At 42.9% G+C, this 25,280-nt stretch overlaps 2 protein-coding genes across 4 annotated transcripts in view; both read right to left on the bottom strand.

Annotated features, from left to right (window-relative positions):
• Positions 1-408: 408 nt before the first annotated feature.
• On the bottom strand, positions 409-10,981 carry PRR15 (proline rich 15). Of its 2 annotated transcripts, none has more exons than XM_083706133.1 (2): positions 9,696-10,981; positions 409-2,018 (listed from the first exon to the last, which is right to left on the bottom strand). In XM_083706133.1, exon 2 carries the CDS (start codon positions 1,934-1,936, stop codon positions 1,553-1,555), a length of 384 nt encoding a protein of 127 aa, XP_083562259.1. In that variant the 5' UTR covers positions 1,937-2,018; positions 9,696-10,981; the 3' UTR covers positions 409-1,552. The 2 variants fall into 2 exon arrangements, with proteins under 2 accessions (XP_083562259.1, XP_083562258.1); XM_083706132.1 differs by lacking the exon at positions 9,696-10,981 and adding an exon at positions 9,242-9,363.
• Positions 10,982-12,653: 1,672 nt separating this feature from the next.
• Positions 12,654-25,280, bottom strand: part of CHN2 (chimerin 2) — a 146,952-nt gene continuing 134,325 nt past the window's right edge. For both annotated transcript variants that reach the window (XM_083705989.1, XM_083705990.1), the window contains 5 exons: positions 23,508-23,681; positions 20,599-20,676; positions 17,101-17,238; positions 16,822-16,927; positions 12,654-15,290 (listed from right to left, as the gene is read on the bottom strand). In XM_083705989.1, coding sequence (XP_083562115.1) covers positions 15,119-15,290; positions 16,822-16,927; positions 17,101-17,238; positions 20,599-20,676; positions 23,508-23,681 — 668 coding nt within the window. In that variant the 3' untranslated portion in view covers positions 12,654-15,118. The remainder of the gene's footprint in view (positions 15,291-16,821; positions 16,928-17,100; positions 17,239-20,598; positions 20,677-23,507; positions 23,682-25,280) is intronic.

Raw genomic sequence — 25,280 nt, 5'->3', positions numbered from 1 at the left:
AAATGTATCATGTTCGTCTCTTAACAACGAGAATGACAAATATTACTCCCTTATTGCGTTCCAGTTGAAGCAGCTGCTTCTAATTACCAGAAACAAAATGAAATGTTGTTTCCTTTTTCTGCTTCTTTGTAGAGAATAAATTTGGGAGCAAGAAGTGTAGTACTTCCCCAACTATAATCTCCCTCCCTTCCCTTTATAATCCACTGAATAGCAGACAGATTCGTTTACTGACATTTCTACCAACAGGAATACAATTGTTAAGAATCTCCAGGTGTCACTAGAAGGTTTTGGCCTTGAAATAAGATAAGATGGAACATTTCCAACTCCCTCTCTTCCCAAAAGGAGGCTATTAAAAGCATACTAGACTCACAAAAAGCCTCCTTGGCATAAAGGAAAGAGAACCATAGGTTGTTGTTTTTTCCCTGTGTCTTTTTATTAAAATGAAGTTATTCATTTGGGACTGTACTAATTAGTTCTTTGTAAAAAAATTACAACATGGCCTCTTTTATTGCAGGAGCAGCTGAAAATGGATAAAATCCACATTTCCATTTTTAATTTTGTTTCTCAGGAGCAGCTAATGCAGGAGATTGGAATTCTGAATCTATTTGCATGACAGTGACTTGCAAGAGCAGACAACTGGGCTCCCTGTTGCAGGTCACCTTCAAAAACAGGTTTTTAACATGTGCTCTGAAATCTCATAAAAAGGCACCTAGGAACCCCCTCTACTTATTTTAAACCTCAGCATTTTGGTGTGCCTTTTTAAAATATATATACAGATGTTCCACTTGACTTTATCAGCACTAGGTCTCTCTGCCACTCCAACTCTGTCCCTCCTGGCATCTTCAGGGAAAACCTGACATGACTGTTCTGTACTTGCTTAATGGACCTCAAGTATTGCTTGGGCAAAAGCAAGACATCTTCATCTGACCCAGAGCAGCAGTAAGTTTTATCAATGCTGCACCTTGATATAGGTCACCAGTGGGCTATTTACCATGTTTGTGTGTTTGTTTCCAATTTGGGACATCTACTGCAATACCTAAACATAGGACTAAGTTGGGGCTGCATGCTAGAATTCTTGTTCTCCATTATCATTATTATTCAATATAGCAGCATATTGCGCACTGGCGGTTTTCTGCAAAAGGTGGTGGTGGGCGTGAAATAAACCACAATGACGATTTCGTTGGGGACACTGCCCGCTGAACACACTTTAATTTCACGACCGGAAAGGGCAGCTGAACTTCAGCGGGTCTCTTCCTTATTGCATGTTCCTATTGTCCCAGAGATCTGCGGCCCTCCCCGTGAAACAGGAGACCCCCGTGGTCGACTAAGGCGCCCGCCTCGCCATCATCTGTCCCCTCGGCGAGGGTGAAAGAGGCTTTGCAAACTCGCGCGCAGGATCCTCAAGGCCACAGTTCCCCAAAAGCGCAGCCGAGCGCGCACACACACGCTCCTCCCCTCGGCCGGAGACGAGGCGGCAACCAGGCCGCCTTTCCCCAAGATCCGACAGGCAGCTCCTCCTCTGGGCCTGGCAGGGGCCGGCGGGGAGGCGTGGTCACTGGCACGGCGTCTCTTCGGCGGGGCGCGCCGGGGCGGGGTTCCCGGCTGCGGCTTCCGGCGCCCCTTCGAAGAGCTGCTGGGGACTGTCCGCCAGCAGCGTGGCGCGCACTTTCCGCTTCTCCTTGAAGCGGCCCGAGCGGGAGATCTTAAGGTTCCGGCGGCTGCCCGAGTTGGGCTGCTGGGTCTCTTGAGAGTCCGAGGGGCTGGGCGCGGCGGGGAGCATCTCCGAGGGCTCAGGCACCTGCCGAGGAGGCCACGCAGCCGCTGGCGATTCCTTGGGCTTTTTCCTGCTGGTCAGCGATTTCCACCAGGCGCCCGAGGAGCCGCCTTTGGCCGCGGGCCCCGTCGAGGGGGCGGCCGTGCCGGCGCTCTCGGCCATCTTCCGGAGGGCAGGAGGCGCCCGCGCGCCCCTTCCCGGTCAGGGGAGTCCTGGGCGATGCGCTGCACTCGGGGCCGGTGGCCTGGAGGGGAGGACAGAGAGGAGGGAGGCTTGTTTAGTTGTTTAGCAGCAGGAACTGGAACCCTCACCGACTTGGGGTCCGCGGTAGGGAGGAGACATTTAAGGGGGTGCGGGAGACATCGGACGCAGGGAGCGCGATTAGTAGGCTCCGTTGGAGGAACTGTCTAAGAGGGTCATCGTAACCATACGCAGAGACTCCACTTCCATTTTATTTTATTATTTACTCGCTTCCAAATTGTGACGCCAGGGCTTTCTTGAGGCCTAGCGCCCACTCCCCCCCCCCAAGGCTGCGCCAAAAATGTTTTGGTTCATAGAGGTCCTGAAGGATAGCTCCTTTGGTAGAGCCTGAGACACTTAATCTCAGGGTTGTGGGCGAAAGATGCCTGCACTGCAAGGAGTTGGACTAGATAATCCTTATGGTCCCTTCAAACTCTACAGTTCTGCAATTCTACTCAGAGTAGGACTAACATTGAATATAACCCTCCCCCTCCAAAAAAGGGAGATAGGTAAAGGTAAAGGGACCCCTGACCATTAGGTCCAGTCGTGGCCGACTCTGGGGTTGCGGCGCTCATCTCGCTTTATTGGCCGAGGGAGCCAGCGTACAGCTTCCGGGTCATGTGGCCAGCATGACTAAGCTGCTTCTGGCGAACCAGAACAGTGCATGGAAACGCCGTTTACCTTCCTGCTGGAGCAGTACCTATTTATCTACTTGCACTTTGACATGCTTTCGAACTGCTAGGTTGGCAGGAGCAGGGACCAAGCAATGGGAGCTCACTCCGTCGCGGGGATTCAAACCGCCAACATTCTGATTGGCAAGCCCTAGGCTCTGTGGTTTAACCCACAGCGCCACAGAGATACCACTGCATAAATAGGAAGTGCCCAGCTTGGGGGCATAATGGGGCTGATGAAAGCTCTATGTTAGGAATGTGGGGGCTGGGCCCTCCTGGTGATGTTGGAGTGTATGTCCCACCACCACTGGCCCTGGTGGGGACTGATATGGCCCTCCAGTTACTGTTGGACTCCCAGGTACCCCAACCCTTTCAGCCCAATAGTATGAAGTGAAGATTTGTAATCATTTCCTTGTAAACCTATTAAAAAACAAAACAAAAACACATAAAACACTTTTCCAAATACGTAGCACCCCTAAATGTGCTAGGATACAAAGCCAAACAGGTAATACACTTTGCAGCAGCCCTCCTGCAAGATGCCGAAAGGAAGAAAAGCACTCTTGTTTTCTGCCCAGGAGGAGAGTTAATAAATAAAAACCCTGAAGAAACAAGCTTGTGAAAAATGACATCATCACACTAGCCAAATTGCCTGCTAATAAATATGTATTTTATTATTTAATATATTTATATTATATACAGAAGAACCACCACCATTGCTGCTTCAAGTCGTCTCACAGTTTTTTGAGAGTGTCAACAAACAGTTATTTGAAGACTTTTGGCCTGCTCCTTATTAAGAATCCCACAGTGGGCCACAACAATATCTTAAACCAGAAGCAGCCATAAAATATCAAAATTATATACGGTCCAGTGAGGAAGAGTGAATTCTCAACATTCTCAACCAAACTCCACGGTAAATAAGTTTTCAAAAAGTGTCCAAAGAACCAGTGGGAGGGCGACTGCATTTCAGAGGTGTCTGAATTGAGAATATAGGCAGGATTCAGTAGACATTATATACTTAAATTTAAAAAAAAAATCAATAAAGTCCCTCGCCAAAGACTCCCGAGCAAACTAGCAGTCATGGAATAAGGAGACAGGTCATGGATCAGTAACTGGTCCCAGAACAGGAAGCAGAGAGTTGGAATGAATGGACCGTTCTCAAATGGGAGGGATGTAAGAAGTGGAATCCCTCAAGGATCCATACTGTGTCACTTCATAAATGATATGAAGTTAGGAGAAAGTACTGAGACGTCCAAGTCTGCTGATAGCACACAACTGCTGAGGATGCCAAAACAAAAAGGGTTTGAGAAGAGTTCCAAACGGAACTCTCCCGAATTGGCAGAATAGGCATTAAAATGCCAAATATGATTCAATGTCAGCAAGTATAAAGCGATGCACATTGGGTCAAAAACAACAACAACATCCCAAACTTCATATATGCCAATGGTGTCTGATCTGACAGTGACTATCTGGAAAAGAGATCTTAGGAATCATAGTTAATAGGTCAGTGAAAATGTCAACTCCATGTGTGCAGCTGTGAAAAAAAATGAAAACCCATGTCTACTAAGATCATTAGGAAGGGAATTGAAAATGAAACTGCCTAATTCAGTTGTACAAATCCATGGCGTGATAACACTTGAAATACTTTGTATAGTTCTGGATGTCATACCTCAAAGGGAATATTCCAGAGCTGGAAGAAGTGCAGAAAAGGTGCCTCCCAAATGATCAAGGGACTGGAGCAACTTCCCTATGAGGAAATCTACATTTGGGACTTTAAAGTTTAGGGGGGAAGTAATGCGGGTGGCGCTGTGGGTTAAACCACAGAGCCTAGGACTTGCCGATCAGAAGGTCAGCGGTTTGAATCCCCGTGACGGGGTGAGCTCCTGTTGCTCAGTCCCAGCTCCTGCCCACCTAGCAGTTCGAAAGCACATCAGAGTGCAAGTAGATAAATAGGTACTGCTCTGGCGGGAAGGTAAACGGCGTTTCCGTGTGCTGCCCTGGTTCACCAGAAGCAGCTTAGTCATGCTGGCCACATGACCCGGAAGCTGTACGCCGGCTCCCTCAGCCAATAAAGCGAGATGAGCGCCACAACCCCAGAGTCAGTCATGACTGGACCTAATGGTCAGGGGTCCCTTTACAGGATAGAGATGTAAAAAAAAGAGAGATGCATAGTGTGAAGAAAGTGGATTAGAGGTATTTTATCCCTCCTCATACTAGAAAAGGGGCAGCAAGCATTTTTTCCAGCCCAATGACTGCACTTACTGATGGCCAACCTTCTGAGGATTGCATGCAAAAGTGGGTGTGGCCAAAGTGTATAAGTGGGTGTGGCCTATTTTTAAAAAATACACACTTGGAGATATCACAAGTACCTTCTGGCATTCTATAATCACAACAGGGGGTCTTGAAGGAGTAGCCCATACAAGAATATGTGTGTGCGTGTGTATAATTTTTTACTTTTAGAAATTTAGAATCTGCATGGATCCTTAGGAATGGTCATTTAATTATTATTTTTTAAAATGACAATTATGTACTGCTTTCAGGCTCCAAGTTATCTGTTCCTATACTAGAGCCTGGGATCATGCAATGAAGCTCTTGGAAGATTTAAGATGGGCAAAAGAAATGCATCACACAGTACATAGCTAAATAGTGTACAGTAAGCCTGTAACTTAAGTGGGTGTTATGTTTTAGGGATTGTGCCTAAAGCCAGAATCACATACAGTCAAAGCACTTTGGGTGCAATGGCAGGTGAGATTACCAATGTCTTTTTTCCTGGATGTCCACCCCCTGTCCGCTCCCTTGAATTTATTTATTGCGAAGTACATAAAGCTGAATGTGCCCAAGTTAAATGCACATAAGTTTTGGGATTATTGTAATTCTCTACTACTATATGTAGTAATGGTCACAAACTTGGCTGGTTTTAGAAGGGAATTCAACAAATAACGGAGGATAAGGCTCTCAAAGGCTTATTGAAGATGTGTGTACCACCACTACGAAAGACAGTGTGCTGGGTACCACAAATGCTGTTAAGCTCATGTCCTCCTTGTGAGTTCCCCATAGGCATCTAATTGGCCACTCTGAAAATAGGATGCGGGACTAGATGGTCTTTTGGTCTTGTTCAGTAGGCCACTTCTTATGTCTTGCTTACGATGTTTTTGAACTCTGCTTCTTGGTAGAATGTTCACTGGCAAGGCTTAGGGTTGCAGTTTATTAATGGCAAAGTGCAAGCTAATTGTCTTGAAAATCAAGAGGTCTAATGTCCACAGAACTGGGCAACGTTTTACATTAAGACAATTTGTCAGTGTCTTATCAACTTGGCTTCTAACAGCAGTAGTCTGTGCATGTCTACTCACAAGTAAGTTCCATTGAATTTAATGGGACTTACCCCCAGATCAAGACAGAGGATTGAGCAGGACCCAGCTGTTCCCAACCTGCCACTGTTGATAGATTTCATAGGATAGGAACTGTGTCCATTCCTAAGCACATTGGTGAGGAAACTATGCAAACTTTAATTCATCTAGAATGCTTTGGAGAGTTAAAACCTTTCCACACTGCATAACCTTCTTTTGTACTAATGAAGTCATTAGCAGTAGTTAAACCTTTCCAAGACTGGCTAAGCAACCAAGAATTCAGTTGCTTAGCACAATTCATCAAAAGCTTCTTTGGTTTGAAGATTTAAACAGAGACTTGTGGTATTTCCAGTACACTTGGTTTCTGATCCAGCAGTACCTCCTGACAAGTCCAGCTATAGTTGAACATTTGCAGCAAAGTTCAGCACCATCAGCTTACAAAAATTTGCTAAGTGGGATTGAAATGTTAACTTTTCAGGTTTGTGAATTTTGCATTGGTATGTTGTTCACAGCAAACAATGGGAACAGAATGATTTGGTCTTAGGCCAAAACCACCCAAACTGAGTGAGCAGAAAACTGCAGTTCAGCACAAGTTTCACTGAACTCAGTACCCCAGCTTCCAAGTAAACATGGATAAGGATGGATTGTGAGCCAATTGATACCTAGCCACCTCGTGCAGAGCAAAATTTGATTCAAAGTAGAAGAGACAGAATTAAAAATCTATTCTATATTCTAGTTTCAGCATATCTGCATAATCAGATATACCAAATTATCAGTGTTTTGCCTTGGTTGGGATTGTTTCTTCTCTTCTCCATTCCCTTTGAACGCATGGCACAAATATAGCTCATTTTTCTGCACTTTCGGAATTTCTTTTTAATGCATTCCTTGAAGGCATACAGACACCAGATACATGTACTGTAGGTCTCATTTGCTCCCTGATTGTGGCCTACTGTCTGATCAGACTTAAATGCAGTTGTCCATCTAGTTCCAATAATTGACAGGCAGATACCTTAAGGAAATATTCAAACAAATCACAATAGTGATGGCTACTCCTTTTTTTCCCTCCCAGGACCTGGAAGTCAGACATATATATACCCACCCTGGGGGTATCTTATGACAAAGGGTGAGATGTTAATAAATAATAGTACACTGTCTCTGAACATGGAGGTTCAATTTAGCTATCATGGCTCTGTGACATGGAGACTGAGGATTAATTTCCTAGGACTACTTCACCCTGGGAGTTGAACTGCTAGGAGGAGACAGTCACATGCATGCCCCTTCCGTTCTGCAAACTTAACTCACTGGTTTTCTATTTTGTGCACACATTGGCTGAGTCACTACATAAGTGGTTCTTCTCCATGCAGCTGCACAAGCCAACTATAAATGTTTCTGTAAAAGTTCGCTGGTGGTGTTGCTTCAGCTTGATAAGGAAATGGAAGGCAAACCTTGCTCCTTCCTACAAGGGAGCTTTCAGATTTTGCACAGCCTTATCACACAAACACTGCTATGGTTTGTCATCATAAACTGATGATCATGACAGGTAGGGCCAGGCACTTTAGAAACTCTCTCCTAAATCTTCAACATGCTTTCATTTCTGAGACGTTTCCTGCTTGCTTGTGAAGCAAAAAAACATTCTTGCTCTGTTGAATGATGGAACATTCATACTGACTGCACTGGGGCCAGGATTTCACCCACAACGTGTAATATTTTGTACACGTAGAATCCATCGAGCAGAATGCAACTCACTGAACTGCTGCAAAGACCAGAATGAGGCAGGTTCCTTCGAACAGCAGGTAAAAGTGATAAACTAAGTTTTTTTTTTTGAACGGTTAATTGCAACATTTATCTAATAGTGGCGGCCGCCTTTCCAGCAGGACTTGGATACTGAGGTAGCAGCTCTTTGTTGCCTTTGTTAATTAAGCTTGTTGCAGGTCATAGCTGGAGGGCCCAAGTTGCACCTGTACTGTGCAAGGAAACAACTCAGCAGGTGCAACTGAGGACACAGCAGAAAAATGCCCTTTATAACTCGGGTTATTTTTTATGGCCAGATAACCCTTAGCTGTCAACATTTTGCTAATTTGAAAGGTGGGGTGAAACTGGGGAATTTTTTTATAGCAGAGCTATAATCCCCAAACTGCATCGCCCGCTATACACATGCTTCTTTAGGATTGTCCTTTACCGGTTGCTTAATCCAGAGCTACTGGAGGAAAAACAAAGCCTGTTGGACTTCTGTCTATTATGCAGAAAGGGAGGGGAGGGGTGTGTGCATATGTAAATAGCAACCCTCCATTTCAGAGCTCTTCAGAGATTACAGTAGTGTACCGGGACCCTCAGACATAGTTCCTGTTAAGTTCATTCAGCGGGATTATAAAACTGACCCCATGCACCTTTAATCAGAAGAAAGCCCAGATGTCTTCAGTGGAGCTTGCTGCCAAGTACATGACCCAGGATTGCAGCCTTGGGCTGCAATCTTGTACACACTTAGCTAGCAACAAGTCCCACTGAAATCAACGGGGCTTTCCTCAGAGCAAAAATGTACAGGACGGCACTGTTAGTTCACGGCACATGTCTTTAGGATTGAATCTTAGAAACGTAGGGCTGCAGGGGACCCAAGGGGTCATCTAGTCCAACCCCCTGCAACGCAGGAATAAATTAAGAGTGTTGGACTATCACTTGGGAGGCCAGAGTTCAAATCCCCACTCAGCCATGAAGCTCACTGGGTGACCTTGAGGCCAGTCACCATCCCTTAGCCTAACCTACCTCACAGGGTTGTTGTGGGGAGGAGGAAGGGAGAACCATGGACACCATCTTGAGATCCTTGGAAGATAAAGGTAATAAATCTGTAAATAGTACAGTGGTACCTCGGGTTAAGTACTTAATTCGTTCCGGAGGTCCGTTCTTAACCTGAAACTGTTCTTAACCTGAAGCACCACTTTAGCTAATGGGGCCTCAGGCTGCCGCCGCCACGCCGCAGCACGATTTCTGTTCTCATCCTGAAGCAAAGTTCTTAACCTGAAGCAGTATTTCTGGGTTAGCGGAGTCTGTAACCTGAAGCGTATGTAACCTGAGGTACCACTGTAATAAATCTATAAACCAGACAGATAGACAGACAGACAGACAGATGATAGATAGATAGATAGATAGATAGATAGATAGATAGATAGATAGAATCCCATGCACACTTCTTGGGGAATAAGTCCCACTCAACTCACCGTGCTAAGGCACGAAACTCCCCAATTGCTCCTCATCAGCCACGCTGAAGCGACCTTACCTCCACACTTAGGGCAGCTGACAGGAAGGAGGTGGCAGCCTAGCTCCGCACCCGCCCACGCAGCATCTTTTGCCGGCTGCTCCCCCTCCCCCTGACCAGGCTGAGGAAGCCCCCTTCCCTCCCTCCCTCCCTCCCTCCCGCCTCTCAGGCGCGCCCCTCCCCCTTGCCTTTCATGCTGCACGCAAGGTGCGCTCGCGCAAGGTGAGCAGCGCGCGCGCGCCCTTAGCGCTGCGCGACAGGTGGGCGCCTCTGGGCAGATTCCCACCCCCAGCCCCCACTCCAGGTCGGGAGCGCGCGAGACGCCGGCGGAGAGGGCTCTTGCCGGGCACCTGTTGAAGAGAGCACCTGCCGGCTGAGGAGAAAGCAAGCGAAGGCGCGTTCTCGTGGGCTCTCACCTGTGCGCTGGAGGAGCGTCTTTTCTTCTTCCTCCTCTTCTTTTTCTTCTCCCCGAGAGCAGGCGCGGTGCTGGAAGGAGTCAGTCCATCCTCTCGCCGAGAGCGTCGTTACCTGGGCTTCCTTCTCTGAGGGAACTACTCGCTGCCGCAGCAACAGGCTGACTCTTGAGAGCGAGCGAGCGAGCGAGCGATCGAGCCAGGGAACTTGGCCTCCTTGCGGCGCCCGCCCGCTCCAAAAGGGAGCGCCAACTTTCGCAGGTGAAGAACAATCCGCCGTCGGAAGCCGGCCTTTCAGCTAGCCGTCTCTAGGGACGACTGCGAGCCGCTAAGGGGGGGGGGGGGCGCTTGGGAAAGAGCGGCCGCGCTGTAAGGGAGCCAGCTCTCTCTCGCGCGCGCGCTTTTCGTAGCGAGGGAATCCCACCCGCCCGACTCACTTTCCTCGAAAGGTCTGAGCGGTGCACCTGATGCTCAGGCAACAAGGAAGCAGGTGCAGGTGAGCCCTCGAGAAGGGACCCCGCCCCTTCTCCTCCTCCCTTAACGGGATTGGTCCCTCTCGCAGTGGCAGCTGGACAACGATTGGCCTGGGAAGAAGGAGTAGTAGCACGGTATAAATCAAGAGGCAAAGGGCACAACTTTGATCTCTTTTGGAACCTGGCCATGGCGGCAGCACACAACTTGGCTCCCTTCCTCAGCCCTGCGCTGATTTCCTTGTAATGCTGTCATGAGTTCTCCCCGCTTCTGGCACACTTGGTGCCCATGTGACCATTTGGCTAGGAGCAGGGATGAGAGAGAGCCAGGCACAACCGTTCTCCTAAGGCTTCGTAAAACCCTGCTTGTTTCGTAGAGTGCTTTCCGTCGCCCACATTTTGTGTGGCGTCTTAGGCCGTGTGTTCCCAAGCTGTGATAAGTCTTAGGATGTGTCTGTAGGGGGTGGTTGTCTGGGCTCTGAGGGGCTGAACTAGTGTGCCTGATTCACCCAGGCAACCCAAACAATCCCAGCAAAACTGAAGCAGCTGCAGAGTCCATATGTCCCACAAAACATGGGATAACACAGCAGTTCCTGTTAATGGGCACTTCTGCAACCAGGATGCTCCTTTGCAGAGCTAGATGGGGTTTTTTTGTTTTTTGTTTGCCCCGGGTGAAGGTTTCAGAGGGACACCATTGAGGCTCCCCACTGTATGTATTTGAAATTGCGTGGGATGGCGCCAAACTGGGTCTTTGATCCAGATGAAATAAAGCCTAGTTTCGCCGCTGAAAGGTGGCACACTTTCTTTGTATGAAGTTTCAACAAAGTTAAGAGCATTTCCAAGTAAACTTGTGTAAGATCATAGGAGTGTTTTTTAAGTGAAACAGGCCATGTGCAGTGGCTTCAGGCAGTAGTGTGAAGGCAGTGCTGCCCAATAGTCGAATGCTGGCCTTGGACAGAGGACCCTTGAGATTTGAGTTAACAATTAGATAGTTTTGGGCAAGTCATTAATTTTCACAACCTGGATCTTATCTATAAAAAACTCTCCTCATTCTAGAGAGGTCACCATTTATCTATCCTGCCACCTAAATCTCAAAATAATTTGAGAATTTCTTTCTCCACAACAGATTCCAGCCCTCAGGAATTTAAAGATGGTGTGTGCAAGCAGCAATTGTTTTAAGTGCGTCAGATATTTATGCAACTGAACCCGGGAAGTGACCCAAAACCGCCACAAAAAAATCACAAAAGGGGCAAAATGGGACAGGGGAGGAGACAGAACGGGGGCTTTTTCAATGATGATTCAGATATATGCGATTTCACTTAAACACATGGTGCCGTGGAATGTAATCACCATGTAAATTGGGAATTGCCTGTATGATAAAATAAGCAGGTTCTTTGACTTTCTCTGAAGTTGTTTTAGCAAGGGAGCCTTGCTAGGTACCTGAGACAGGGAACAGGTGGGCACAATAGAGTTAGCATGATGGATACAAAGAGCATTGGAGGGCTTTCTGAACTTATTGAAAGTTATCAGTAAAAAACAGTCGCAAGATTTCACATGGACTTCAGAAGACCTTTATGCACTTCTTGTGTTTATATAGTAGCAGTTTAGTTGGAAATGAATACACTATGTCCTGTTACTGACTCCTTTAAAGGCCTTGATTCATTTACCCTCAGTCTACAGGCTCGCAGTGTACTTAAGAGTTTGGAGATGCATCAGAGAGCACAAAATTTGCTGGGGAATGTGTGTCAGGGATGTTTGTTTGTGAAGCTCAAGGCACGCGAAGTACCCTTCCGCAAATAAATTGCAGAAGCCCACCAGTGAAATGCTGGCTTTTTAGGCAGAGATCAGTTTTACCTCTTGAGACATCATTGCCAGATTTCAGTATGGACTCTGGGCACAGCCCTGGGATGTATTATGTAGTCATTGTATTATGTACAATGCATCTTGAGCTCAAAAAACAAACTGGCAAAACCAGTTTCCATAAAATAGTACAAGAAGAAACTTCTGTAGTATAGTTCAGCGTGTTTTCTCATTCAGGCACTTAATAAGCCTTTGAATAATGTGATTCAACATACTGAGAGCCATGTGGAAGTAAAGGAAATAAAAGGGAGTAAGATTTCTTGGATAACGTAATGTAGCTTTCTTCCATACTTGAGTTTTGTATAAAATTGGTAAGATAATGATAGGTGACTGTAGAACTTAATACCAGGAAACTAAAACATAAATATAGTATCTTCTATCTTGTTAAAGAAAGGCAAAAGAAAGAGTAACATGGTCAGGTTAAATGTAGGAAGTTGTTTGAATCTTAGAACACCTGATAAGTCTATATATTATTTGAATTACTTTTATATTAGTTCTATCAGCAAAATCATTTTTAAACAATTTGTTGCATGTAAACTGTATGAAAAATGTGCTGATCTTTAAACCATTTTTTTTAAAAAAAATGCATAGAGAAACCAAGTGTTTTCGCTTGCAGTGAAAATTACAGACAGGGACTCAACACATTTAATGGGATATTTCCCCCCCTTTCCATTTACACTATCATAAATTACAAAGCATATTTCACTTCACAAAATAAAACCATTTCCATACCATTTTATGACAGTATTTAGTACATAAACCTACAACAATTGAAATCTGTACAACTTAGGAGAATCCCTTCTAGCATTGTGCCAGCAAAGCAGACCTCACTTACATCTGGCCTGCAGCCTGGGTCTGTCTGCTTAGCCCTTGGTGACCTATGTAAAGGATAACTGATATACATTATTTTTCATGTGCCTCCTTTTGTCTTTACTCTTTCTTCATTATCCATGTTGCACACTCCCCACCCCAATTTTAATAGAAACCTATGCTCCCTGAAATAATTCAGAAAACAGCATAATTGGGTTTTGAAACTTAGGATTTGTACAAATCAAGAGCAGAGCTCAATAGAGTCTTTTGTATTGCAAATTCAGTTTCGTAATAAAGTATGCTACCTTTGTGTTTGAAATATTTGTACAAAAAAATCTCACGATGGGAAAATTCCATGTGAGAAAAAAAGTCTAATATTAGGATGAATTTCATTATATTGCATTGAGAGGTCAACCTTTGGAAAGATACACCCCCCCCCCCCCGAGATCTGGTAATATACCAATTTTCTATCTTTCACCTCTCTTTCTTTTATTAACAAATTGGTCAGAAGACACTGAAGAAAAGTGTGTAACTTTACAGATGTTTTACTTTTATAAATACAGAAGCAAAGTAATGCAACTTGATTTTTAGAAATAATAATAAAATAATTAACCCTAAATAAGTGCTAACTTTTAAGCAAGGCCAGGTAATATCCAATATTCTGGCATCACTTATTTTAAACATTACTGTACTCCAAAAAATGTGTTACGCGTAGTAGTTAATGCTAGTGTCTGTTTATAAACCTTTGTTGCTCCTCTTTTTGGAAGGAGGTGGATAAATAGAATACTGTATTTGTATACCTCTAAAAGCAAAGAACATGAATTGCTAGAACATAACAAACCAAATAATATTAAGATGAGCATGAGAAATGAAGTCTCATTAAAAGCATTTGCAATGAAAGAGGTATGTCAGGGTAATACTGCACTAGTGGTAAATGTTTTCAATATCCATAGCAATAATGCTTAAGAGAACTATACGGAAAGTCATCAATGCACCGCATTGAATTATATCTTGCTAAAATAAAACAACATTCCTGCAGCTAACTAAAGTAAAAATATACTTTAAATACATGTTTGTTTCCATTTAGACATAGTATAATTATGTCTTAATTAGAAAGAAATCGTATACCCCTATAAAAACTAATACTGACAAACAACCTGATCCTTAAGATACTGGACAAGATAAAATATCCTGAATGTAGGGTCTTCCTTTTCTCCTGTGTGAATAGAAATGCTACCCATGTACCTTGGAAGTCAAACGGAATCCATTCCGGAAGTCCGTTTGACTTCCAAAGCGTTCAAAAACCAAAGTGCGGCTTCTGATTGGCTGCAGGAAGCTCCTGCAGCCAATCGGAAGTCGTGGAAGCCCCACTGGATGTTCGGCTTCCAAAGGAACATTCGAAAACTGGAACAGTCACTTCCAGGTTTCGATCGTTCGGGAGCCAAAACATCCGAGAACTAGGCTGTTCGAAAACCAAGGTACGAAATTATTTGTTGTATACAAGGCATTGTATACAACGAAATTATTTGTTGTATACAAGGCATTATACAGTTCATAGAAGAAAACCAGGAAGACCCTGCCTGTACAGAAGCTCTGCTTGGAATCAGATCATGGACATTGTTACAATCCTACTACTTAATTTTCCATTATTTTCAGTAAGAGGAACACAACTGAAATAGTAGAGAGCATGTCTTGAGCGCTACATTATGGTTGTCATGGGGAAAATAAATCCCATCAAGTCCAATGCCACTTATTTCCACATAACTACCATGATCTAGAAATCATTGCATGCCAAAACAGGATGCAAGAAACCTGTTCCCCCCCCCCCCATATATGGTTTACCCTCCTTGAATCAGGGTTTACTACAACAATCCTACAAATCTGCTATGCTGACCCAGTTCTTTTCAATAGGAACTGTGCCAGCATAATACTTTGAGCATCAGGTTGAAAGTACCTTTTTGCTTCAATGATCTAAATAAAATACAAAGTTTGTGTCCTTTAATAAGTTACAGTAGAACAGTCTGTAACCTTTCTACATCGTTAACACTGGAAGCAAGGCAAAAGATAGAAGGCAAGATGCTTTTCTTCTGACCTTTGTTCTTTCTTAAATAATTAAAAAAGAGGCATATGTCTATAAGACATTCCCCTTTTAACTAAATGTTTTGGTGTTCATCTGCAACACTGCAGAAAATAATGTGCTACCCTTTTCTTTTCTTATGGGAATTTGTTTTCCCTTTGAACTTGTATTTTCATAGCAGATGGCCATGAGTTTACAGCTTTGTTCATTTAAAACAAAACATCTTCGTTTTCTATCAATATTTGCACAATGAGTTTCTGGTACCGCATGTCATTGAGTGTAGCAAGAGTGCTGTCTTCTGGGGGTCTCATTAAAGTAGGTCCAAACACTATTCCCAAATTTTCAGCGTTCATAAAATTGTCTTTTTCATTCATGGTAATCCTAAAGGTGAAAGAAAAGTGATAGCTCTGTTAAACTGTTTTCCCACCCTTTCTTTATACCCAGAGCTGATTGGGAATTCTAGGAAAACACAAAAAAGTGCAGTTTTGAAAAGCTCAGTTCAGGCATAGGCAAACTCAGCCCTCCAGATGTTTTGAGACTACAATTCCCACCATCCCTGACCACTGGTCCTGTTAGCTAGGGATCATGGGAGTTGTAGGCCAAAAACATCTGGAGGGCCAAGTTTGCCTAAGCCTGGCTTAGTTAGCAATCTTGATTCAAGGTTATATCCAAACAGAAACAGATACCTGCTCCTTGATCTTACGAACCGCCATGCAAATTTTCCGTATATCTTAAGAGCTGTCCAAATGCATAGGGCTCAGAGAAACTACTTTTCAAAATATATAGTAGATATTTGCTTCACATGCTGAATAATGGTTGTTTCTGCACTGCAATAGTGGCCTGGGGAGGGGGGGGGGAGCTGGAGCCACCCTTCCAACATTGACTTTTTGGCAACCTGAATGGAACTATTGTAGGACAAGGCAGGAATAAGGTTGGGCCTGTACCATAATGGCTCTGTTGGTTTACCCACAGGCCTATACCATATTGGCTCCAGCTCCCACCGCAGTGTCAATTTGTTGTGCAACTGCTCTGTCCAAGAAAGCTGCAGTGACATCAGTGTTGGCAGGCTGGTAAGTGACACTGTGCACTTAAATGGAGACAGGAGATCAGTGCAGCACACCCACTTTTTCTGAATGGGGGGCACAATTACACGTGGGCAGGAGAGTTCCATGTGAAGGGCCCCCGTGGACAAACTGGTCGTCAATTTCCCCCCCTACACTTTCAGTAATAAACGAAACCTTTTTTTGTGTGTGTGAACCCACTTGGAAACAAAGTTTTGAATTAACTGTGATCTCTATGATGACTGATTGTACTCTCAGGTATCTTTCTACATGTCTAACATTTCTAATTTACTTATATGGCTGTGACTTGTTGATTGGTAAAGCGACCCCTGACCATTAGGTCCAGTCGTGGCCGACTCTGGGGTTGCGGCGCTCATCTCGCTTTATTGGCTGAGGGAGCCAGCGTACAGCTTCCGGGTCATGTGGCCAGCATGACTAAACCGCTTCTGGCAAACGAGAGCAGCGCACGGAAACGCCGTTTAACTTCCCGCCGGAGTGGTACCTATTTATCTACTTGCACTTTGACGTTCTTTCGAACTGCTGGGTTGGCAGGAGCAGGGACCGAGCCACGGGAGCTCACCCAGTCGCGGGGATTCGAACCGCCGACCTTCTGATCAGCAAGTCCTAGGCTCAGTGGTTTAACCCACAGCGTCGTAAAACTGGTTAAAATTTGAAGATACTACTACTACTACTAAAATTACTCATAATAATTTTATTATTTATACCCCACCCATCTGGCTGTGTTGCCAGAAATTTCTTCTGCAGAGACGGTTTAAAATGTTTTTTAAAGAATATTTCTTTATGAAGAAAGAAAGATGATCAAGCCTCCTTTTATAGGCAAATTCGCTTACTTTTTGAGATGAATCATCAGGTATCTCAGAGTCTCATAGTGTGCTGCAGGAAGTAACATCAATACTTCGTGGACAGCTTCTAGTCTTTCATCAGCATTGGAGAGCTCTACGTGATACAAAACAAGATTCTTGTAAGCTGTATCAGATGCAGATTTCAAAGTTCAATAAAAAAAATACAATTAAAGAAATCCAGTATTCCTGCTGCTGCAGGAGTTTTATAATTGTAGAGTTAAGGTTATGACAAAACTATATAAATAAATGAAATGCCTCAGTACTTACTTGCTGCATCTATAAACTTGGAATACGTATCGTAGGTGATAACCGGGATAGGCAGATCTCTGAAATACAGCTTCAGTGCTCCAGCAATAATATTTATGTCTGGATATATGTTGGCAGAGACGTCTGCCTTGTCACCATCTAGAAAAGGATGAGATGGTTTAAAGGTCCTACTTTTTCTTTCACCAAAGACATTCTTGAGTTATCTTGTCAAACATTGCTCATGATTGGGTTTTGAATCACTGGAAAATGAAGAAGTTTCATAACCTGGACACTACACAGGATACCTTTTCACACACCCCTATCAACTATACCTCAGATGGAGCTGGGATGTGCCTTTGGGTCTTCCGATGTCATCTCTGTGGATGGACATATGACCATATGGGAAGACATGTTCCCTTATGAATCCTTATCCCAAACTCTTTTAAGGCTTCAAAGTGAACGCCTTGAGTTATATACCCCTGAGTTTATTCAGCCAGTGAAGCTAAAACAATCAAGAAGTTGCACGTTCCCATACACTGGCTCCAGCAAACACATTTGCTGGATCAATTTGTACTACCTGAAATGTTTTTCTGAAGGCATTTCAAAGACAGTCCCTTGAACAGTGTACTGTAGTAGACCAATCTCATTTTAGTTAAAAGATTTAAGGATACCTTTCAGTGAAACTATCAGTGCAGCACATAAGGAACTATTATAAAACCATGAGTATAAAATCTTATTTGTGTGGTGGGGGGGCAGGGAGAGAGAGTGTTTTAGGAACAGTTTACTAAGTAGTTCAGTTTTCAGGCACAAAGTTTAAATTTGTTCAGAAGTAATCCACTCTTCTGTCCCTTTAGAAAACAAGTGATAAACCTACTTTCTCAGGTCTTGCTTTAAAATAAGTCCTTGTACCTATTCCTTCCTCTATGTCACGGTACTTTGTTTTGCTTATGAAAAACCCTGCAATAAAGTTTTTAAATACATTTGTATTTAGCAGAATAAATAATTGTTTTGCGAAGAAACCTGTGGCATTAAACTTGAAGCGACATGAAATATATCCACAAAAATTTCCTTTAGAGCAGATGTACAGCCGAGTTACTTGTGAAGGCCAAATTGTAAGTTTAACACCTCAACAATAATCACACTTATTAGGAAGGAGCTAAATTGTAACTGAATGAATCTTCAAGTGTAATTATAAATGTGTTTGTGACTGGGGAGCAAGTCTTTAAAATAACAGTCTTATGTATCTGATATAGCAGAGTGAACCCGCATAATAGCATTTACTCTAATACAGCACCAGTACTTCCATCACAGTGTTTATTCTGCACCAGCCAGGCTCATATTTATCCTCATATACTTGGTACGGAAGCGTTAGTATTATAAAACGTTGTTTGGACAGCTCTATTTAATTGCAGTACAATGAGATCTAAAGTGCTAGAGTGAAAGCAAATGCTTTGGGGGGAAAATACTGCAGCTGCCTCTATATCCATCCAGATATGGTAAAGCAGAATGCCATATCCCATTTTCAGGCTATCTGTAAGTTTACAAAATAAAAGTGACATTCATAGGTTATCATAGCAAGTCATATCATGGAGGAGTTTTACTTGGAAGTTGATAAGTATCTCTCTGCCTGTAACTTGTTATAAGCTAAACAGATGGGGAAAGACTGAAGGCCATTTAAAAGGCAGGAATGGGTAGAACATGGGTAGGTAAACTAAGGCCCTGGGACCGGATCCAGCCCAATCGCCTTCTCAATCAGGCCTGCGAATGTGTCCTTTTATTTAAAATGCATCTCTGGGTTATTTATGGGGCATAAGAATTCATTCATTCCCCCTGCCCCCCAAAAATATAGTCTGGTCCCCCCACAAGATCTGAGAGATAGTGGACTGGCCCCCTGCTGAAAAAGTTTGCTGACCCCTTCCCTAGGCACACAGCAAATCAAGAAATTAATTCTGATGAAAAGCACTGCTCAAATTGGAATTGCTCTAAGAATCATGCTACCTATAGATTCCATCACGGTATTTTTTCTTTCCAAACATTCAAAAGGCACTCCAGAAAACAAATGTACTATTTGTGAACTGCAATATGCCACAAACTGCAGGCGTAAAAACGATTGCTCATTCTGAAAATTGGTGTTATTGGATGCTAATAAGAATCAGTCGGCTGGAGAAAATAAGTACTGGTAGTTTTAGAGAGCAATGGTACTGATAAAGGAAGCTGCAGTACTTTGGAGGTGTTTGACCATGATTCGGTCAAGGGATCCATCACAAACAAGCCACATGCAGCCATCTTTGTTTGTTTGCTTGTTTAGCAACTTTGTCCTCAACAGCTCACTGTCCTGAATAGATTTTTTTTAAAAACAGTAACATTTTGAAAGCAACCTGGGTGGGCATGTGGAAATACCAATGAGCAATGAACCAGATAAATAACATCTTAGTCTACACATAACTATCTCCACAACTGTTGAATTTCTAGGGTACAATTCTTGCAAATTGAGTAAATTCATACAACCTATAAGCTATTTTAAATCCAAACACAGGGAAGCTGTTTGGCGCGATGAGCTGTTGGTGTGCAGCTGTTTACGAAGTGGAACTGCTTATTTTTTTAATGAAATAGTAGTATATAAGCATTTTAATAAATTCCTATGTTAATTATGCCACCACAGACCACCAAACAAGTTATGGTGGCATGTTGAGGAACAGGTCACTTCTGTAGTCTCCTTGTGGTAGGAATCACATGCATCTAAAAGTTCAGTGGCCATATTTTAAACAAGCTGACAATAAAACTTGTGTTTGCCCATAGTTTATAACACACACTAAAGGTGAATCTACCCACAATGCTTAATGCATAACATGGATTACAACTCTTATTTCTCTTAAATTAATTGCAGTTATGAAGGGCAGAACAAAAGAGGGGATGAGGTTTATCTCTTCAGTTGCTAGCCATGTCTCCCTGAATATCAACCCCCTCATGTGCCCATGAGGCTTAGTAAAAAAGTTCCCATTAGTGCCAATGAGGCTAATGCCTCTTTGCAAAAAAAAAAAAAAAAAACAAATAAAGCAGAAAAAAATAGTTATGTAGATCCTTCTTTAGTAACAACCCTCAAATATGAGATGTGTGGTGCCAAGCAGGACAAACAACCAACTAAAACTCAGAATGCACTTGTTACAATGAGAACTCTATGAACAAGCTGTACAATGAATGTTTTATATGCTAGCAGGAACAGAACTGGTCAACAATACCAGCACAGTGAGCGACTGTTGCTGTACAGCATCCATATTCATCCCGTGGAAGAATAAATAAACATTATTCCTATCAAGCTTACTCAGTGGAATTAACAGTCACAAATATACTGACCTGATTTTTACTCTAAAGCTCATCTGTCCTTATAGTATAGTGATAATGTAATTTAGACCCTCATTATTTTAGAGATAGTGGGGCAGAATTTAATATGCAGAAACAGAAAGTGGTATAGTCCTTCCTGAAACGAAGCAGGCTTTCCACAGCTAAAATGTACTGTACCTCGATCAAAGGCCATTTTGACATCTTCAATGTGTTCAGTGAACCCCGAGACTCTGTAAATCCCTTCTGACTTCAAACCTGCAGGCAAAAATTTCATCAGCTGCTGTTTAGTCTAGGGATACATTTTCACATTCCAGTTATTTTTTACTTCTTTTCACAAGTTAGCTTCTGCCTCCCGAATTCTCGGAACAAGAGAAATTACTCATCGTATAGCCATCTTTTGACAGAGCCTCTCACAGTTGGTTAGTTATGCCCCCTTTAGGCCCATAACAGCAATCATTAGCTTTTAAAGAATGAGGGTTTTTTTCACACACACCATGTGTGTAAGGGAGAAAATTGGAGGATCGGTTTGAGGATCTATAACAGATAACTTGAAATCACTATGTTGGAAAGGGAGGCTGACACTATTTAAGCACAAGGGTGCAATTCATCTTGTAACAACTGAGCGTCGGAAGGAAGTAGAGAGATGCTTCAAGTGATGAATGTGACCATGGAAGGGCCTTGAACCTTCTATCTAGCAACTGCTCTCCAAGGTCTCAGGCAGAGAGCCTTCCAAGGCTTGTTAGCCTTTTCTCTCTTTTTAAACAGGAATTTAACACAGGGTCTCCTGCATGCAAACCATTAGTTCTCTTACTGAGCTGTGTGACCTTTCCCACATAAGGATGATGACTTAATTTAAGCTAATGGCTTGGATTGTAGCGGAAATCAATTTAAGGAAGTGCATGGAGGGAAAGTTTCCCATCCTCTCCTTGTCCCTGCAGCCATCTGAAATCCTCCAAAAGGCGGCTCTTTCATTCTCTGAACTTCAACGCTCCTCTTCCAGCAGCCTCAGATGCCACATTGTTCAGAAGGGTGGATACTTGGGAGTGGGGGCGCAGGCGGCTTCAGGTGGGAAGAGAGCATCAAAAACTGCTGTAAAATCCCTAAATTTCACTTCTCTTGGAATCCACACAGGGCAGGATTTAGGTTTGATGAGGCCCTAAGCTACTAAAGGTAATGGGGCCCTTTATATACCCATATTTTTTGCACCATAACACTCACTTTTTTCCTCCTAGAAAGTAAGGGGAAATGTCCCTCCTCCATGGTTACAAACATGGATCCACATGGATCCTCAGGATTTTTACATTGGGCTACTCCAAACTCACTATCAGATCACATGTCTGTGGCCACAGCATGAACCACAAAAATCATATATCCACTATTTCGTTTAGAATATTTTTTTTCTTGTTTCCCTCCTCTAAAAACTACGTGCGTGTTATGGTCTGGTGCGTGTTATAGAGTGAAAAATACGGTATTCAGCTGTCCTTTGTCAACAACAAATTGTCGCTGTTGTTTGTGTTGAATATATGCTATATGATAATTTATGGACCTAATGGGTATCTAAAACCATTTGCACATGCAGAATGCAGGCACCCTATATATAGAAATGAGCAAACGAGGGATATTTTAGGGAGCAGACGGGGCCCATGACTTACATCATAGGAGCCTACACAAAACACAACACTGTTGCTGTATGTAGGTTTTATTTTATTTGTTTTTTATCTTATATTTTGGAAATGTACATCCAGTTTTTTCCCCTTTAAAATTTTTTGGGGGCCCCAAGAGACCGGGGCCCTAAGCTATAGCTTGTTTAGCTTATACAGTGGTACCTCGGGTTACAGACACTTCAGGTTACAGATGCTTCAGGTTACAGACTCCGCTAACCTATAAATAGTACCTTGGGTTAAGAACTTTGCTTCAGGATGAGAACAGAAATCGTGTGGCGGCGTGGCAGGCCCCATTAGCTAAAGTGCTACCTCAGACTAAGAACAGTTTCAGGTTAAGAACGGACCTCCAGAACGAATTAAGTTCTTAACCCGAGGTATCACTGTACATAATTCCAGCACTGGATCCACACCTTTGTCTTCTAATATCTATACAGTGGTACCTCTAGTTATGTACTTAATTCGTTCTGGAGGTCCGTTCTTAACCTGAAACTGTTCTCAACCTGAAGCACCACTTTAGCTAATGGGGCCTGCCACGCCACCGCCGCACGATTTCTGTTCTCATCCTGAAGCAAAGTTCTTAACCCGAGGTACTATTTCTGGGTTAGCGGAGTCTGTAACCTGAAGCGTATGTAACCTGAAGCGTATGTAACCCGAGGTACCTCTGTACTCACTCAGCTACTAAGACTATGTGGGTAAACTGGAAATGACTAACTTTGGTCTATTAACTTAATTAAATATATTCCAGTCCGTTTTACACTGTGTAGAACTTAACTGGACACAACCCCGGTGGCACAATTGAGAGATTTAAATTCCTATAACAGTTCTAGGTTTGATTTATGATATACACATTGATTGATTGATTGATTGAATTTATATATCGCCCTATTGAAGCCTTCTATAAGTATTTTCTTCTATTATTTATAGGCTAAGAGTTTATTTTACATTAAAATCTTAACATGCATTTGTTCATTTTACATTAGTTTCTGCAACATAGGCTTGGTTATCATTTTGAAAGCAACTGGACTTTACTATGTCTCCCAACAGTTTTAATCAGAAAGTGCAATATTTACTGAAAAAAATTAAACGTGAGGGGGCATAGTTTTTTACATTGAAAAATATAGCTAAGTATATTAAATAATTAAAACAATGCACATTGTTTGTGTGGTGGTAGTAGTGAACTATAATTCGCTTCCTCAACCAAATGAGGTTGTTGTTCTTCAAAGTAAATGCTTTAAACAATTTGTTCATAAAACTTTCCCCCACAAAGGACTATAAAGAAAGCAGATTTTATATAAAACATGTAATTTAAAATTACTTAGTTTTCTGTAATATAATATCTGATTACGTTTGTCAGTCAGTGATATTATATTAGCGTTTTAGTAACCCAGTGAAGGAAATCCTATTTCATCAACAAGTAAATACCTCTTGCTTCGATTTCTCGAATACATATGTCCACTACCATGGGTCTCTGTGAATTGTGGGCCTTCACTAGTGTGGTGAGGTCACAGCAGTAGACTCGTTTGATTCTCTTGAGGTCTGGTTGGCAGTCATTGGGGACATATTTTGAACACTGTTTGTGTACGTTCAATCCACAGTCTGTAAAGAAAGTATCAGTGTTACTTTGAGTTTTTTCTATTTTACTCTCAGAAAGAATGAAAACATTCTACATGTGAACATCTTAGCTCTCAATTACTCTTATTTTTAAGGAAGTCACTGCACACAGTAAATTACAGGGCAATAGTTCAATTTGTAAATATAACAAAGGTTGGCAGGCAAAAATATGCGAAGGAATGAAATTCTATGAGTATAGGGTTGCCATATTTCAAAAAGTGAACATTCGGACGCAAAAGTTGTCGAGCTTCTGATATGGGCTGCCATATGGCTGGGTTTCCCCAGAAATTTTAACCAATTTTTGAGAATTCCGTTCCAATGAATGAATCCCAGATGTATGGCAGCCCTATGTAATATAACATTTGAATCTTACTCTAATTCTCTAGTAATGTAGCAGGTACATGAAGCACATATGAGCAACTGTTAAGGCTGAAACAAAAATTTTGGCCACCATGTGGAGAATGTGGGAAATGCTTCCAAGTGCCTGTGGTTCTAATATATTTGAAATGGGTTGACAAGATGTTCAGATCATTTCAATGCTAACTGAAATAAAGACAGGTAACTGTAATAAGAACAACAATAAATTATGTGTATGCTGTCCATCTGACTAGGTTGTCCTGGCCACTCTGGGCGGCTTCCAACAAATTAAAACAAATTTTAAGGACCAAGACTGTAATGAAGACTGTAATGGATACAGGAGCTCTTCAAGAAATCCAGGCCAATCCATGTGGTAAATATTACATTTATAGTAAAATTTTATAAGTGTCTCCTCAGAAGCGAGCTCCACTGAGTTCAGTGGGACTTAGATAAAAAAGTAAAGGACCCCTGGATGGTTAAGTCCAGTCAAAGGCGACTATGGGGTTGCGGCGCTCATCTCGCTTTCAGGCTGAGGGAGCCAGCGTTTGCCCACAGACAACTTTCCAGGTCATGTGGCCAGCAGGACTAAATCGCTTCTGATGCAATGGGCTACTGTGACAGAAGCCAGAGCGCATGGAAACGCCATTTGCCTTCCCGCCACAGCGGTACCTATTTATCTACTTGCACTGGTGTGCTTTTGATCTGCTAGGTTGGCAGGAACTGGGACAGAGCAACGGGAGCTCACCAACCTTCTGAACAGCCAACCTTCTGATCGGCAAGCCCAAGAGGTGGTTTAGGCCACAGCGCCACCCGCATATACCAGTGGGACTTACTCCTAGATTGCAGCCTGAGTATAGTTTCTGTCCCATGGCCCCTAACAGAAGCCTAAATACAACAGAGATGGAGTGATGTTCTAGGAGAGGGGGGCTGCCAACTCCATCTCCCTGTGTGCAATTGAGCTTCAAAGAAACCAGCTATTCTAGCCAAGAGAAAATAAGCCTTCTGTTGTATCTGGGTAGGGAAAGGTTAACCCCATGCCAGAGTCCTCCAGATATACTCTCATCTGACCATCATCCCTGACCCATTGGCCATGCTGGACTGACAGGTGCTGTAGTCCGCAACATCTGGCTGGCATTAAGCGCTAGTTTGGGGAAGCTTGAGAACAGTAAAAAAATGAATATGTGTTTAAAATATATGCTTGTCGTTTATTAGATAACCTTTGTACCC

This window comes from Podarcis gaigeae (genome assembly GCF_964106915.1).
Source record: "Podarcis gaigeae genome assembly, chromosome: 12".
In the NCBI taxonomy this organism is placed as follows: domain Eukaryota; kingdom Metazoa; phylum Chordata; class Lepidosauria; order Squamata; family Lacertidae; genus Podarcis; species Podarcis gaigeae.
This window is presented reverse-complemented; position numbering and strand designations above follow the sequence as displayed.

Excerpts from the sequence above, each read along its gene's own strand:
- PRR15 (XM_083706133.1), bottom strand. The coding sequence starts at position 1,936 with ATGGCCGAGAGCGCCGGCACGGCCGCCCCCTCGACGGGGCCCGCGGCC.